General features: G+C 36.7%; 1 protein-coding gene across 1 annotated transcript; it reads right to left on the reverse strand.

The window, feature by feature from the left end:
- Nucleotides 1-6,122: 6,122 nt before the first annotated feature.
- On the reverse strand, nt 6,123-16,283 carry SYT4 (synaptotagmin 4). The gene is made up of 4 exons (XM_019739715.3): nt 16,006-16,283; nt 12,224-13,038; nt 10,382-10,502; nt 6,123-8,912 (listed from the first exon to the last, which is right to left on the reverse strand). Exons 1-4 carry the CDS (start codon nt 16,037-16,039, stop codon nt 8,605-8,607), a joined length of 1,278 nt encoding a protein of 425 aa, XP_019595274.1. The 5' UTR covers nt 16,040-16,283; the 3' UTR covers nt 6,123-8,604.
- Nucleotides 16,284-16,442: the final 159 nt, after the last annotated feature.

Here is a 16,442-nt window from a genome sequence, read left to right on the forward strand (position 1 = left end):
AAGCTGCAATGAACATCGGAGCACATATATCTTTACAGATGAATGTTTTCAGGTTTTGGGGTAGATACCTAGGAGAGGGATTGCTGAGTCATATGGTAATTCTATTCTTAATTTTTTTAGGAACTTTCACAGTGCCTTCCATAGCGGCTGCACCAGTCTGCATTCCCACCAACAGTGTTTGAGGGTTCCTTTTTCTCCACAGCCTCTCCAATCCTTGTTATTATTTGTTGATGATAGCCATTCTAACTGGTATATATACTCAATGAATACTACGCTGCCATAAGAAAAGAAGAAATAGTGCCACTTGTGACAAAATGGATGGGTCTTGAGATTATTATGCTAAGCAAGTCACACAGAAAAAGTCGAGAATCACATGATTTCATTGATATGTGGGATATAAAACTGAAAACAACAAAGGAACAAGACAAATAAATACAGAAACAAAAACTCATACACACAGACAATAGTGTAGTGGTTTCCAGAGGGAAAGTGGGGTAGGGGGATGGTAGATGAGGGTAAACGGGGTCTAATATATAGTAATGGAAGAACTGACTCTGAGTGGTGAACACACAATGCGATACACAGATGATGTGTTACAGAATTGTACACTTGAAACCCATGTAATTTTACTAACCATTATCACCCCGATGAATTTTAATTAAAAAAACAGTTTAGGGCAAAATTCAAAGAAAGAAAGGAAAGAAAGAAGGAAGGAAGGGAGGGAGGGAGGGAGGAAGGAAGGAAGGAAGGAAGGAAGGAAGGAAGGAAGGAAGGAAGGAAGGAAGAAAGAAAGATGCATTTGTGTGCATATTGGTGATGCTCTTGGGAGTTCTTGGAAACAGAAGATTATGTGGGGCCTGGAATAGAGGATGCAAGATCAACTGAGAACACTGGAACCAGAAGCATTTGAGGAAAACTACTAGTTATGATTGTGAGAGTATTATTATTAGTTATCATCCCTAACTGGTGTGGCCAGAAAAATAATAGCCTCTTAGAGATGAGGAAAATTAGGTCAAATTTCCTAATGAATCTTGAATTTTTACACAACTAGTGAGTGAAAACCGATACTTCCTGTCCTGTTTTTTCTGCATTATTTTCTGGAGCTCTGATTTTCTACCCTCACTTTCACAGGGAATCAAATACCCTGATGCCTGCTCTACATCTGGCCAGGGGATCTGACTTCAGAGTCTCAATAATGCATCCATTTCTGAACCTCTGATTCTACATTAAACTAAACCACCCACAAAGACAAGTTCTTTCTTTATGATAATGCAAAGGGCAATGAATAAGTTATTTACGTAGTCTGAACTGTGCAGTACTAGGAAACTAGAAAATGCTGCTCTCTGAAATGGTATATAATGCTCTGATCTACACGTCAGCAGGTTCCACTCGTGACACTGTTGTTTGCCAGGCACCTCACCAAAGTTATGTTATCTATTAAACGAGGATGTTAGGTTAACTAGGTCTGTATGATATCTGCAAGTCTGCGATTCTGTCACTCCGATTCTGATTAAAGCTTCAGATCTTGTAAGACAACCCTGTGTGTTTACCACTTGGGAATTTCAGGGTTCCAGGTACCCCAATGGGAGTTGGCCATCTTTCAGAGTACAGGGGAGCTCTCTGCATTTAGCCACCTTTAAACTCACAGACCTAAACCCTCTCTGTTGACTTGTAAGCTTATGTGGAACATATCATGTTTTTGGTAATATTTTCATCTCTCAGAAGTTATTTCAAATCACAACCCAACAAAAAGGGGCTGTCTCCTGTTCCCTGGGTGGAATTTCATCACATTCCCCCTTGGCGCCCAGCACACCCATGACAGATTTAGCCTTTTCACCTACATTGCAAAGGGGGAGTTGTCAATTTAAAATAGATGACAGTCGTGTTCCAAAGGTCAGGCACAATTTCTGAGAGTATTTTATGCTTAAGTTTCAGGAGAGAAGGTCGTGCCTACAGTTTTCTTGAAATTATTTTTCTCTCTGGTTGGGCCTCCCTAAATTAAGAAATTGGATAAAAGTGAAAATTAAAGAGTCCAAATTTAGTTTTTCAGCTACTTGCTCACATCCCTCTGCCAATCTTCCTGCTGGTGACTAATTAGGGACTTACGCTCTGAAAATGCCCAACTATTAAATTGTTAAATACAGAGGTTGGAAACAGGATAGCATACCAAAGAAACCATGAGGTGGGTGAGTGGCTCTTCTCATCTGCTATCAGACAGCAGAAAAAGCAAATCATTTGCTAGAGGATTCTAGGGAATCCTACACTCTAGATCTGTTTCCTTTCACTCCAGGGATTCCAGGACCACCACAGAAATAAAGGAGTTTTGATTAAAGAGGTACAACTCATAAATATTTAGCACTACTTTAGAAGATTTGCTTTGAAGATTTGTGGGTCTTGTTTCTTTCATTCATACATCTATTTAACAAATGTTGACTAAGTACTCAGAATGTATAAGACACCGTTATAGAACCTGGGAATAAAGAAACTAAGTCATTGCTCTGATGGGGCCTACCTTGTAGTGGTTGGAGACAGAAAATCAACAAATAAATATGTACTTTCTCAGGAGGGAATAAGAGGAAAATAGAATGAAGGTGGAAGTGGGACATGAGACAGAATTCAAAGAAAATGTCTCTGATGAAGGGCTCTATCTGGAGAAAATAAAGAAGCAAAGCATGTTGGAAATGGGAGAGGGCTTCCAAGATAAAGGGAAGTGCATGGAAAGGTTCTGAGAGAGGACTACTTATATGTTTGGTGTGTCTGAGGAACAGCAGAGCCCATGTGACTGAAGCAAAGTGAAGATAGGGAAACAGCAGGAATGATCAGGAAGGCAAAGGCAGAAGACCAGGGAGGCACTACTGGCCATGTTCAAGTGGGAAGGCTTTGGAAGGTTTTTAGCACAGAAGTGACATGATATGGCGTCTGTGTTTAAAGAATAATTCTGGCTGCTGCGTGGAGAACAGCTTCGGGGAAATATTTCAAGAATAGAAACAGAGGGCCAGCCCGGTAGCTCAGGCGGTTAGAGCTCCGTGTTCCTAACTCCGAAGGCTGCCGGTTCGATTCCCACATGGGCCAGTGGGCTCTCAACCACAAAGGTTGCCGGTTCAACTCTCGAGTCCTGCAAGGGATGGTGGGCTCCACCCCCTGCAACTAAGATTGAACACGGCACCTTGAGCTGAGCTGCCTCCCCGATGGTTTAGTTGGTTGGAGCGCGGGCTCTCAACCACAAGGTTGCCAGTTCAATTCCTCTGAGTCCCGCATCCTCTCAACCACAAGGTTGCCGGGTTTGACTCCCGCAGGGGATGGTGGGCTAAGCCCTCTGCAACTAACAACAGCAACTGGACCTGGAGCTGAGCTGCGCCCTCCACAACTAAGATCGAAAGGACAACAACTTGACTTGGAAAAAAAAAGCCTGGAAGTACACACTGTCCCCCAATAAAGTCCTGTTCCCCTTCCCCAATAAAATCTTAAAAAAAAAAAAAAAAAAGCCGCTTTAAAAAAAAAAAAAAAAAAAGAATAGAAGCAGAGAGACCATTAAGTACTGAAGCAGTCGAATAAAGAGTTGATGATAGTTCAGGGTAGGATGGTAGTGATGAAGCTGGAGAGTTGTTTTCCATGGAAAACAACTGATGTGTGGGTATGACAGTAAAAAAGAAGAATTTAAATGACCACAAGATTTTGGGACTAAGTAACTAAAAGAGTAGCTATTTACTAGTAAGTGGAAGACTGGTAGGAAATTTGTAGTTGGCAGGGACCTGGTTTATTGTGAGTTCTGTTTTGGGGGTGCTAAATTTGAGATGCCAATTACACATCCAAGTGGAATTCCTGTCTAAGACAGACAGAACGGAATTCCAACTGGAAAAAACAAATGAAAAAACGAAAGCTTTATTCTTTAGAAAATGAATAGGGAATTTTTCACAGGTTGAAAGAATATACTTTAAAAATATTCTGTGTAGCATGGTATTGGTTAATGAAAAATGAAATTTAAAAATAGAAGATTTAGGCTCAAATCCCCCTTTCTTCCACTTCAGACAAGTTATATAATATCTCTAAGCCTCAGTGTTCTTATCCATACAATGGGTTCAAAAATACAGTTTCTAAATAATTCACATGGCGTTTTTGAAGATTTGGTGAGTTAAAAGTGCATCAAAGTTCCTTATAAACTCTAAATCATATTGCCTTCAAGTTGCTGACAATAAAAATTGCCTGCTAAGGTTTTGTTTGGTTTGGGTTTGTTGTTTATTTGTATGTTTGCTTTTAAAACTTATCATGTGATTCTACCTGAAGCCTACTGAGACAGAAATTCAAGAGTGGGGCTTGCTCATCTATCTTTCTAGAAAATCAAGTTTTCCAACTTTCTCTCTCTCTGTAGTTTTAAGACTCTTTGTTGCAAATCTGTCAAATATACATGGCATATTTTAAATATTTTTAAATTGTATTCCCTAATATAAATAGCTCTGTGGAGTCAAGTCAGTATTAAGTAGATTTGGCGTACAAAACTTTGCTTATGTCAGCATTTTCCAGTTGGTATGTTCCACAAGATAACACAATTCTATTCACAATTCTAAGGCCAAACCTACAGGATGATTTTGAAGAACATCAATTTACCTTCAGAAGCTACCATTCCTTTATACATTCTTTCTTTTATTTGCCATCTTATACTCACGTATGAGGACCCAAGTTCTCTTCTCCAAATAAATGGATTGATTTACACTTATTCTCCTCACTTCCTAACATCTTAATGTACTATGCTTTTTAAAAATCTTAAGTAATGTTAAATAATACGTCAGCATATTCTAAAGTGGACATTTGGAAGAAGTAATATTGAATCCTAAGAATGCACACCAAGAAACAAAGCTTTTCCAGCTAGATATCTATTTAACAGAAGGCACTAGTTTTGAACTTTTTATACTACTCGTAAGTACCTGGACGTGGAATGACTGGGTCATATCGTAGGTGTATGTTTAACTTTTCAAAAACTATTTGTTCCCCCAAGTCATTGTGCATTTTACATTTCCACAAACAATGTAGGAAAGATCTAGTTCCTCCAAATCCTCCCCAACACGTGGCATATTCAAACTTCTGAGTTTCACCCACTCTGATAAGTGTGCGTGGTATCTCATTGTGGTTTTAATTAGCATTTCCCTCATGAGCTGGACAATCTCCTTGGTGTTTCTGGTTGCTTTTGTTGAGTAAGCATCTCTAAAATATATTTGAATGATTAAGTGTAATGACCAACTAATCATTTCACATAGCCTGTACACACTCTTAGTACAATTAATATGATTTGAAACAAAAAAACATAATGGCAGCAAATTCTAGTCGTGTTTTATTTCCAAGGCCATTGTCCCAACTGTGATACTGTGGAATACCTCCAGGATGACTGATGCTATAAAAAAAGGCAGAGGATCCTGGTGGTGGACTCTACAGTTCCTGTTTACTTTGGCTGATGTCTAATGGGAGCGCTGCAGATGTCCTGGGTTTTCCCCACTTCCTGCCGTTTTTAAGAAAAAATAAGGCTTGCCTTTCCACACCATTTTATTAGCTAAATCTATCCAGTGCAAGGATATGAAAAAAAAAAAAAAAAAAACATAAAAAAATAAAAGGTAGTGATATAAAATAGATAATGAAAGAGACTAAAATGAGGAATAAGATCACAACAGAGAAAAACAGAAAATAAAAAATAGTGATAGAAAATAGTGAAAAAAGAGTAAATACAATATGGAAATGTGAGCACAATGTAGGAAGAAGACAAAGAACGTGGGCCTGAGCCCCTCGAAGAACTTAGCAGAGGTAATTGATATGGACCCTTCCAGAGGAACGGTGTAGCATAGAGTGTGGTATCATGAAATCCTTTCACTTACTATCCGTGTGCACTTGAGTCAAGTGCCTAAGCTCCTGGAGTCTCAGATTTTGCTTCTGTATAATAGGGATAATAATAATTGCCCCAAATGGTTATGAGTATTATACAAAATACAATAAGATACATAGAAGATCTTGGTGCTGAATCACTAATGTTCCCTAATCTATGTCAGGAGATCTATTAGGAAAACTTGAAAGCTTAGAAAGAAATAAGAGAATCCTTATTACAGAGACCTTTGGCACAAAGTTTGAGGTGAACTCCATTGGGCAAAAGCAGCAATTTATTCATGTCTTACAAACATAGTCTTACAAACATCATACAGAGCTGGCACGAAAGAACAGACACCATCTCATACACCATGCTTCCTTCCAAATCACTTCTATTGAGTTACAACATCAGAACAAGTCAGTTACTGAGTTACACAGTTCTTCAAACGTGAATACCTCCCCATTAGGGTGGTGAGATTGGCTTATCAGACAAACAATTAATTTACATATTTAATACAGTGCAGGATTCGTAACAGAATTGAAGATATTCACATTGAGATTGTAATACATTATCAAACAGTACAATTTTCAGAAAATGATGGGATCACATATGTACCTGCCTGTTTCAATTCCTTTTTTGTTTTTCTTCTTTCTTTTCTTAAAAGCAGTTGCAAATAATTTTACTCAACTTTTCACACTCAAAAACACTGTAAATTTTAAAAACTAAAAACTATTTACAAATTATTCATTGTAATGTAAAAAGTATTTGTTGTTGGTTTTATTGTTCTACTTAAAAAAAAAAAAAAATCACCCTCCTCCAACAACCATACTTTCCTTGGTACCACCATTTAACTTCTGGTGGCTGTGAAGGATCCTTAGATTTGATTCCTCACAACGTTTCAGAGTGCCAAAATATATTATATTCCATGGCCCATGTACCAAATATACATACATAAAAAGGCCACTGGTTTTCCCAAACCAGACATGGACTACAATTCATTTCATGATCCTTTCACAGGAATTCTGAGCAGACCAAGATGCCATGCGGTGACTTTGTAGTGGAATGGAGACTATGATTGGGGAATAGTCTTTTAATTCCAAAGTCACCTTAAAGCACAAAACAAAGAGGTTGATTTCAATTTTTGTACATACAGAATGTAAAACATTTTCTTTATATTAGGCATAGTCATAAAAAGCGTGTATAAGTTGTTTTGAAAATGCATTGTCATAGAATTTACAAACACGGAGATATCAAACACATTCTCAAAAACTGCTAAAGTACTGACGACACACAACCTGACTCAAAGTGTAAAATTTTCAGTAGACTTTATTTTCTAACTTGCATATTTAATAATTCAACTGTACCCAAGTTTCACCCATACATCTCTAAAAACTCAAATATAGTGACATTACCTCAAGTTAATTCTTTCCAAATAATCCCAGGGCACTGCTTTACTCTAACCATTTTTTTTAAAAAATGAATTTCAGAGCCCTAGTAGTGGGAAAATAGTATAAGACAGACATCTATAAACTGTTCCACAGAAAACAGCTCAAGACAAATTAGCCTAGAAAAGATAGTGAAACATACTTTATTGTGCTAATTTGACAGCCTAAATATACTTTGTGTGAACATATGTAAATTATATTAGGCTTGCGGTATAACTATTTTTTAGTCTTATCACTTAGTTTGTTGGTTTAAATAATGCTTTCTGTCTGGCAATGGTTAATACTTCAGTCTTTTGTTTGTTTCCTTTCAAATAGTAGCGTAGTCCTTTTCTGGGGGAGAACAACTAAATGAAGACTTAGTTAGCCACGCTCTCTCTGTGTACAACGGAAAGCCTTGAATGTACACTTGCAAACTATACCTATTTCCTAAAAAAAAAACAAAAAAACTGCATCTCTAACTGGATTTCTAGCTGAAGTTTCTTTCTTTACCCACTAGCTAATTCAACAACTTCACAAAGGTAAATAGGGCTTTCTTAGACCACACTGACACTCGCGACAGGCAGCGAATAGTTCAAGGCGTGTCTTTTATGTGAGATTCTATTTTACAACATTTTGACTCGCAAGTAACCTTAGGGGGGAGAAAAATCATATTTCAGCCACAGTGTTCTCAACTCAGCCCTTTGATAAAATGATTTCTCAAGTTTGTTCACTGTCCTTTTGAAACAAACCTAAGTTGCTCCTCTTACGATAAAATTGTATCAAATAATTACAAACCAAAGGGAAATGACCATATACTTTTCTATGCAGGACACCACTTGCACGTGACATAATTAATAAAAAGAAACTAGGGAACACCTCTTTAATATCTTTGGATTTAAAGAAAAAGTGATTTCCCCACCTGAAGAACAATGGATGAATTTTCATAAGTGAAGACTTGCTTTTCATTTCTAAATCCTAACAATCGCATTGACATCCAATGACAGGTTCCAATGAGATCATTACCTTCGAAACCACACCCAAAACCTGGGACTTCACTGCAGTAGTCACAAAATGCTTGACTACTATTATTTATGTCACTGGTAACCTGCAGGGGAAATTGAATATCTTATGAAAATTTATCCAACTTTTCCAGTGAAGGGGGAAATTATCATGATACACATTTACAGTTACTTTCTGGCCTGCTAATCAACCCATTTCTAGCAACAACATAAAAGGTAGCTTGTTGTCACAAGCTCGCAATCACGTATCAGAAATAAAGAAAATTGTCCCTTTCCTAGTAAAATCATTAAGTTCCAACTCATGGCTAGGATGCTAACCATCACAGAGCATATGCCACTTGGCAATTTGTCTCCTGGGATATTCACAGATCTCCTTCCAATGCTCTCCTCCGGTTCCCTCTGCTGCTGCTCCCAGGATCAATCGCCCAATCACCTCATTGCGGGATCCCCTGTCAGAATCCAAAACTAGAAATTCAACACTTATCTCTTCAAGACCCTCACAAGGAATATCAAAGACAAACAGTTCATTGAACACTGCATTGGGGGTGCATTTCTTCACATGAGTCTTCTTTTTGGAGATTCTCTTTTTGGCATGGTACAGGTTCACTTTGACATAGGGATCTGTAATGGTAAACAACAGAGTACAGTGACAGAGCCTGGTTGCAGAGCCGGCCCCAATGTAATGGTGCCCTCAGAGATCATTGCGTGCCAATAAAATGTGATTACAATGAAAATGGGGCAAAACAAAGAAAACATATGGATAAATCTGGGCTTTTCTCTTGTCAACAAATCGAAAGCAACTAAGAATGCAACATAGAAGAAAACAGTTCTAAACCAGAAGATGAGGAAGGAAACGGAATAACAGCCTGAAAAGATAATCTAGAAGAAAAGAGAATGTTCTAATGACAGATTCTGATTACTGATAACTCATTCTGGAGAATGGGATAGGAGGAACAAAACATTAGCGAACATATAACCTTATTGAGTTTTATAACTGTAGATGAGACTCTATGTCTCTGAGCTTGGGCTGCATTTTCTGTTGAACAGGCATTTAAAATTCACAGTAGCAATGCCCTTTTTGGCTTTAACTTTTCTAGGCTTCTTTAATCAACTCCTAGATTTGCTTCCTGTTTCCCAATGTTGGTTTTCTTTGTGTCACCCTTATTGTGTGGATTTTAGAACCACACTACTTTAACACACATTTAATTATATTATTTTTGCCTTTTTTTCTGGTTGCAGCACATGAACTAAATTTAGCTCCCTAATCTAAACCTTGAAGACCATGTGTTTAAATTCTATTGTCAAATAATAATAATAATAGAACTAGTTGGTAGTTAATAATGTATATCTTTCTTGTCTTCATAATTCCATTCAAGGCAAGTATTATTAAGTCCAGTTTGTGTGGAGTTTAAGAAACATACCCAAAGTTACTGTGCTAAGAAATGGAAGGGTTAGGAGTTGAACAGAGATTATTTTAACCCATAGGTCATGTGTTCTTTCTCATCATGCTCTACAGCTTTTGTTGTTTTTTTTTTTTTTTTTGGGGGGGGGTGGGGGCACAAAATGAAAAGCTAATTCTTAAAGCAGATAAATTAAAGAATAATAGAAGTGTAAGGGTAGGCAGGCTCATTTAAAATACTAAAATTAAGAACTTTTCTACCCCATCTTTTTTTTTTTTTTTTGGAGGGGGGTGTTTATCAGAACATTTCTTTTTGTTTGTTTGTTTTGATTTTAATTAAAGTTTATTGGGGTGACAACTGTTAGTAAAGTAACTTTAATTTTATATCCATCACTGTGTTTTTGGCCACGTCCTCTCATCTCTGCGTTTATCACTGTTTTTTCCTTCGACCCCATTCAGACATCTACCAAATACTCGCTTTGGCTCAGATTTTAGAACTATGTAGTTTTCTTCTTCTTGCCAATGGCATTGGCTCACATTTTTATTCCATAAAATGAGAAACGGAAAAACTATCACATCACTTGTAATTGTGAATAAAAAGTAAATCAAAATCATGATTGTTAGTTAACTATTTTGCCCAATGTATTACTCATTTATACACTGAGCCTTCGTTTTTCAGAAGCATTCTTACCTGAGAGTCCAGACACATCGGTTTTAGGCAGGTGTCGAGCTTTTAAAACAACCACAGTGAGAGTATTTGTGGTGGACTGATAGCAGAGAGAGATCAGTAACTCACCCCGTCCTGAAGACTTCTAAACAGAGAGAGAAGTGGTATAAGTATTTTTATTAGTATTTTTATTTTCAGTTTTGAAATTTGTACTTATATTAACATTTTAAAGCAATGTAATAGCATTGTTATTAAAATGTAATTTTTCTATTTATTTTTATTTTAGTATACTATGGAATCCAAGAGTAACTACAAGCTTTTGTGCAGTATCATCACCTCCTAAATACTGCCTGCCATCTTGTGGTACTTTTAGGTACTACAGTTTGTTAAAATTTGTAACGTGTTAGCCACACCCATTACTAGAAATGTTTAAAAGGGTGGAGTATAGCCTATACAGAGGTATTTTTAGCTTTTGATTTTTAAATTAAATCTATACTTGTTAAACTTATTAACAGTATTAAAAGTTGTCTATTCGTTTGAATGAGTCTGCAAAAGGCAAAATGACTCATGTTAAGTTTGATTTGATTTCAAATTCTTTAGCCCTGATATTATTAGAATTTGAATTCAGATCAACTGCAATTTATTCTGCCCCCACCACTCTGCTGGCCCAGAGGGCTAATGGAGTTAAAATTCTCTGCCACCCCCCACCCCCACCCAAAGTCCTTATTTAATCCAAGGAATGAATAAGTTTTGGAGAGAATTGACTCAATTTTTAACGCTTTGTGTTTGGACAGTATCACAGAATCCTTTTTTGCATGGTGCTTAGGTTTCATTTGTACTTTAAAGACATTAGATAAGGTTACAAGAACTCAAAGTACAAGTTTTAATTGAAAGTAACAAAATTACACTTGGGGCTTGATTATCGCTAAAAATGATGGCTCAGCCAGAGCTTTTAAAACTTCAATATATATTTACACAAATGTTGACATGGGATAGATGTATGAATGAGCACTCCAAGAAGAATACGAGTATGGCACAGATCTGTATTCTCACAGTGCCACTAAACAGCCAGGGGTCTCAAACAAGCAACTTAGTGTTTCTGGACCTTGATTTTCATTAATTTCAACAAAAAGACAAGGCAAGGATAGGGTCAAAATGAGCTTTATGGTATTCTATAAAATTATGCCTTATAGACACAAGTTAGTCTGAAATACAATTGGAATTAATTGAGTTCTGTGTTTAAAGTGGAAATAGGCTTAAATTTGATTACCTGATGTCTTATCATTTTCTAATAATCCCAGAACTACCAAAGTAGTATACTTATGAAGGCAGAGTAACTCACTTCCTGTTATATAACATAAAGATGAATGTTTATAATTTGATATGATGTGATGTCTCCTCTTTGAAAAGCAATTATATGAAAAGTCAATACAACTTCCAAATCCTTAGAATGAATTGATTTAATTTTAAATTTAAATTTCAAATTTAATTATGCTGACCTTGAAATATCTTTGTTAATTTGTTTATGAATAAGAGATATTTGCCTACATTGTAGTTCAAGTGGTATCTTAGTCAAAATATTTGTGATAAAAATAACAAAAAATATCTATATAAATGGTATTTAAATATCGATAAAGGATGTCTATTTATTTTATACCGTAAAAATAATTTAAGCATTTCAGTTAGGGGTTACATTTTCTTTCATCTACTCTATTCCCCTGTTCCCCATTTGATCATGATTAATGATAATTAAACATGGTAAAGATGATATGCATAAAACTTATCATCTTAATAAAAATCCCCTAGATACAAAAAAACGAAATAAAAGATTGTTTACAAATACTTTAGGCACTAGAAATGAATTACCCTGACATTTCTCTTGATAATCTCTCTGTTCATTAACATTTTTCCATCAGACAATTCAATTCCTTCCAGAGGAATAAGGACTTCTCCAATGATATCATCTCTTGAAAACCTGTCAAAACTCAAGATGGTGAAATGCAAGGCCAACTCTTGGATCTGAGTGTAGGGGATCCCGTAGAATGTAAAAGTCTCATCAAAACCTGGGTCCAAGGTCTTTCTCAGAACTCTGGTTTTCACTTTATGCTTCTTCTCTGGGAGGATCGTCATTTTGATGTATGGGTCGGAGGTCATCGACTGCTCATCCATGGCAGGCAAGCCGCGGGCTTCCTTGATATTTACCACAAATGCTTTCTTCTCAAAGTTGTACTCTAAGGAGAAGAAGAGGGTTCCCAGCTTCTCTTGTTTCTCTTCTGAACTAAGGGAAGTGCTGGACTTTAAGCTATCAGGGGAAACTGCATCTTTTTCCCCTTCTGAAAAGAGCTTCGGGATCACATTCTCCAAATCAGGAGGGCTGCCAGCTTTGAGGTTGGTTTTAGGAAAATTGCCATTGAGATCTCTCTTCTCAAGGTCGAGATGCAATGAATTCTTTGGCACAGCTGGTTTATTCTTTACTTCATTTTTGTCATCTGCTCCAAACTTCTTTTTGCTATTTAGGTTTTCAGGGTAAATATCAACTCCCTTTAGCACATGCACAAACTTATATGGAGGAGTCTTGTTAGACTTGGATGATTTTCTCTGACAGCATATCCAAGCAAACAGAGAGACTGTGAAGACCAGGCCAAATGCACTGAAGATCCCCACTACTGTGGGGATTTCATCTGAAAAATCAAATGACCAATAATATACATTAAAGGAGCAGAGTTGGAGATATGAGCCTATGTGAAAAGCATACTAGAGCAGACAATTGCTATAAATTGCACAGATTGAATTACTTTCCAAGTGTTCTGGATGTGAATTATGTACACATTTCATATCACCTTCAGGAATAAACACATCCTCTGTGGGACACACATGAAAAATAATACAGTATGGTAGAACCTTCATTTCAGTAGTTTTTCATAAATAAAATGAAAAGATGAAACTTGGGCTGGGTCAGGGGTGGGGATGCTAAATGACCCTAACCTACCTTTGTTTTCACAGATAGTGTCAGTCAACTATAGCAGGATGGGTCAGGACTAATTTCATTATGTTTTCATTAACATTTGAGGCTTTCCAGAAGCATTAATTCTTACTGACTATGGAACTTTAGATGCACATTCTTCAAATACTGGGAGATTCTATATTCTTAGTAATTCTTTATTTACCCAAGATCCAGGCAGCAACATCTAGAGACTCAGTGATTCAGGTAATTTTAAGAAATATTGGAACATTATCTGTCATTGTCACAAACACATTAACAATTTCCATCCAAACTATGGAACGGTGGTAAAAGGAATGTACATGAATCAGAGAAGAAAAGGACAAAAAAGATGAACAACAGGATATTAATATGATATAACTTATAACACTACAAACTCTTGTGTACCAATCAAAAATTCCTCAAACAATGAATTGTCCAAAGTACAAACTAATTACACCTAAATAAAGTAAAAACTGAACAATGGTTACAAATCATCATTCCTTAACATTCTTTAATGAGAAGAGTATACATAATTTAGAGTTTAATTTTATCCACAACTGATTTTTTTTTCCTAGCACAATTTCACATGGTAAATGGTAATCAAATTGAAATTGGCTTTCTTTCCTCCAATGAGGGCACATTAAATTACTGACATTAGTTAACAGTGATTATGTGTGAAGCTTATCATGTTCCACATGTAAGCATATTTCTCTAACCAATGATTAGTAACACTGCGTAAGTGAAAGCAGTATTGTTATAACTGGACATAATGCATCAATTGAGTCAATTTTTACTATACACTAAAGTGAATAACTGATGTAATATTATCTGCATTTGGTTCCATTTCGATCTATATTTCATCTCAAATAATGAATAATAAAGTTAAAAGTTTCAGTCAGAAAAAGGTTAAAGCTTGTTTAAATAGCCCCTGGAAGAACAATCTTTTGTTACTCCCCTTCCCCATCCCCTCAAACCTTCTGCCTATCTACTTCATAGTCACAAAACTGAACTCAAAGAATATAAAATTAAGAAATGACAAATAAGAGCAGAAGTGCCTAAGATAAAAAAGAGCAAAAAAAAAAAAAATCTACAAAACAATAATAAAATATTCTGTAGTTTCATCATATCAAGAAATTGAATCATATAGAGACGAAAAATAAACCTTTGAATTCCCCAAATAGAAAAAGGAATGAACGCTACAGAAAAAAAATGAAGTGAGAGCTAAAGATAATCAGCTAAACTTAGTATCAGCTTTTCAGTTTTTCCATCTATTCAAGTTTTTCTGGGGGGAAAAAATCTACTCCTCAACTCTCTAATAAAACAAGGCCAAAGATCAAAAGCAAAGTGACAAACTAATGCAAAAAGAACAATAAAAGCAACAGGAAATGAATTTTGCTCTATATAGACTGATGGCCCAAGTTAGAACTTATTTTTCACTAGCACAGTCTCTGAAAATGCCTGTGTTAGAAAAATTCCTGGTTTTCAAATCAGAAATTGAGGATAACCATCACAACAATATAAATTCAATCACCCAAATAGAAGGCTGTGAAAGAAACTCATTTCTGAATATATGTCACAAATTGTCCTTATTAAATGCTTACGTCAAATGGCAAAATATTCAATATAACATGGAAAGACTCACCTACTCCCTATGTATTTTCTACTGATAGGTCCTAAGCTTTTGAGAGCAAAGATCTCAGTCATTTCATTCAATTTAATAACAATTATCATGCATTGGTATATATCATTCCTTATTCAAAACTTCTGTAAAATTCCATTTGTGTGTGTGTGTGTGTGTGTGTGTGTGTGTGTGTGTTTAATACTTGTAAAGTAAGTAGAACTCTGATCACTTGCTTTTGGAATGTAACGGGACCTAAAAATATGATTTTTTTTTTTTTAATTTGAAAAAGTACTGATTTTATTTACTGAAAGAGAAAAGGAGAACAATGGTGCCAAAAATTTGGTATAAGAAAAGGGAAATTGAACTGGAAAATGGAGTCTTAATTCTAGTTTCCAGTACCTTTTAGCTAACTGTTTGACCTGCAACGCTTCCCTCATCTCTCTGAGCTTTGGTTAGGTCACCTGTGAAATGAAATAGGCTCAGCTAGTTCATTTTGAATATTCCTCTAACTCTATGTAGTGTCATAGGATTCTGTCTCTTTCACTAGAAAAATATCTCCAGGATACAATAAAAAACATAGTAGAGAGAACATCTTATGGCGTACGCCATAATAAAATATGCATCCCAAACCCCCAACATATAAGTTGTGTTATGCCAAGATCAAACCCTTATGTAATCATAGGAAATTTGGCTTCCCCTTAGTTAAATGCAGATTTACCTACAAGTAAAAAATACCCACAGAATTAACGAAACCAACAAGCAAACAACAGACCTCTTTTCCTTTACTTAGCGCGTGCTGCAGTTTACAGAGCTGTACTTGAAGGTTTAAGGAACTTCCTGGATGTAAAACAGCCCTAATAGAAGGCAATTTTAAGGAGAAAGACACTAAGGAATGGAGAAACAACAGAGATAAGCCACGATTGCCTGTTTACTGTTCTCATTTTCCTTTCAGATCTATATTCAACATCCCGCGGGGTAGGAAAAAAACAGCCCACCAGGAGTATTCAAGGAACAACCGCAGTTATAAGTTAGTAACTTGCTTACCAAATTCTTCCCTGCTGGTAGTGATCGGAGCCATTTTTTGCTGCGTGTTCTGTCCGAGGTGCTGAATGGAAAACTCCCTGGCTTGGTTCACTTGCCTCGATCTGAAGCGCCGGCTTTTCCGAGTGCTGAAAACAGCGCAGAGCCCAGGGGACCTGCGCCTAGAGCAGGGAGGAGGCAAAGAGGGAGGTCCACTCGCCCTCGCACAGTGATTTGCCACCCCTGTTCCTGTTTTGGCTCTTCTGAGAAGCTCGTCTCTCAGACTCCAGACGTGGCTGAAACCCGAATTGACGCAATCCTGACGCTACAGGGTTGAAATCAGCACCTGCCCCCCACCCCTCCTCCCTCCAAGCCTCTCCTCCCACTGCCTGCATTCTTCCTCCCTTGTCTCCTAAGGATTCAACACACACTCATCAATTATTTTAACTGTCTGACTACTA

Source organism: Rhinolophus sinicus, chromosome 4, assembly GCF_057876585.1.
Source record: "Rhinolophus sinicus isolate RSI-liver-muscle chromosome 4, RSI-T2T, whole genome shotgun sequence".
Taxonomy (NCBI): Eukaryota; Metazoa; Chordata; class Mammalia; order Chiroptera; family Rhinolophidae; genus Rhinolophus; species Rhinolophus sinicus.

What these genes read in the sequence shown, in the direction of transcription:
- SYT4 (XM_019739715.3), bottom strand. Translation starts at nt 16,039, where the DNA reads ATGGCTCCGATCACTACCAGCAGGGAAGAATTTG. An exon ending in TACCAGCAGGGAAGAATTTG is followed by an intron (nt 13,039 to 16,005) that starts GTAAGCAAGTTA and finishes TTGATTTTTCAG; the next exon opens with ATGAAATCCCCACAGTAGTG. An exon ending in CGATGTGTCTGGACTCTCAG is followed by an intron (nt 8,913 to 10,381) that starts GTAAGAATGCTT and finishes TTACCATTACAG; the next exon opens with ATCCCTATGTCAAAGTGAAC.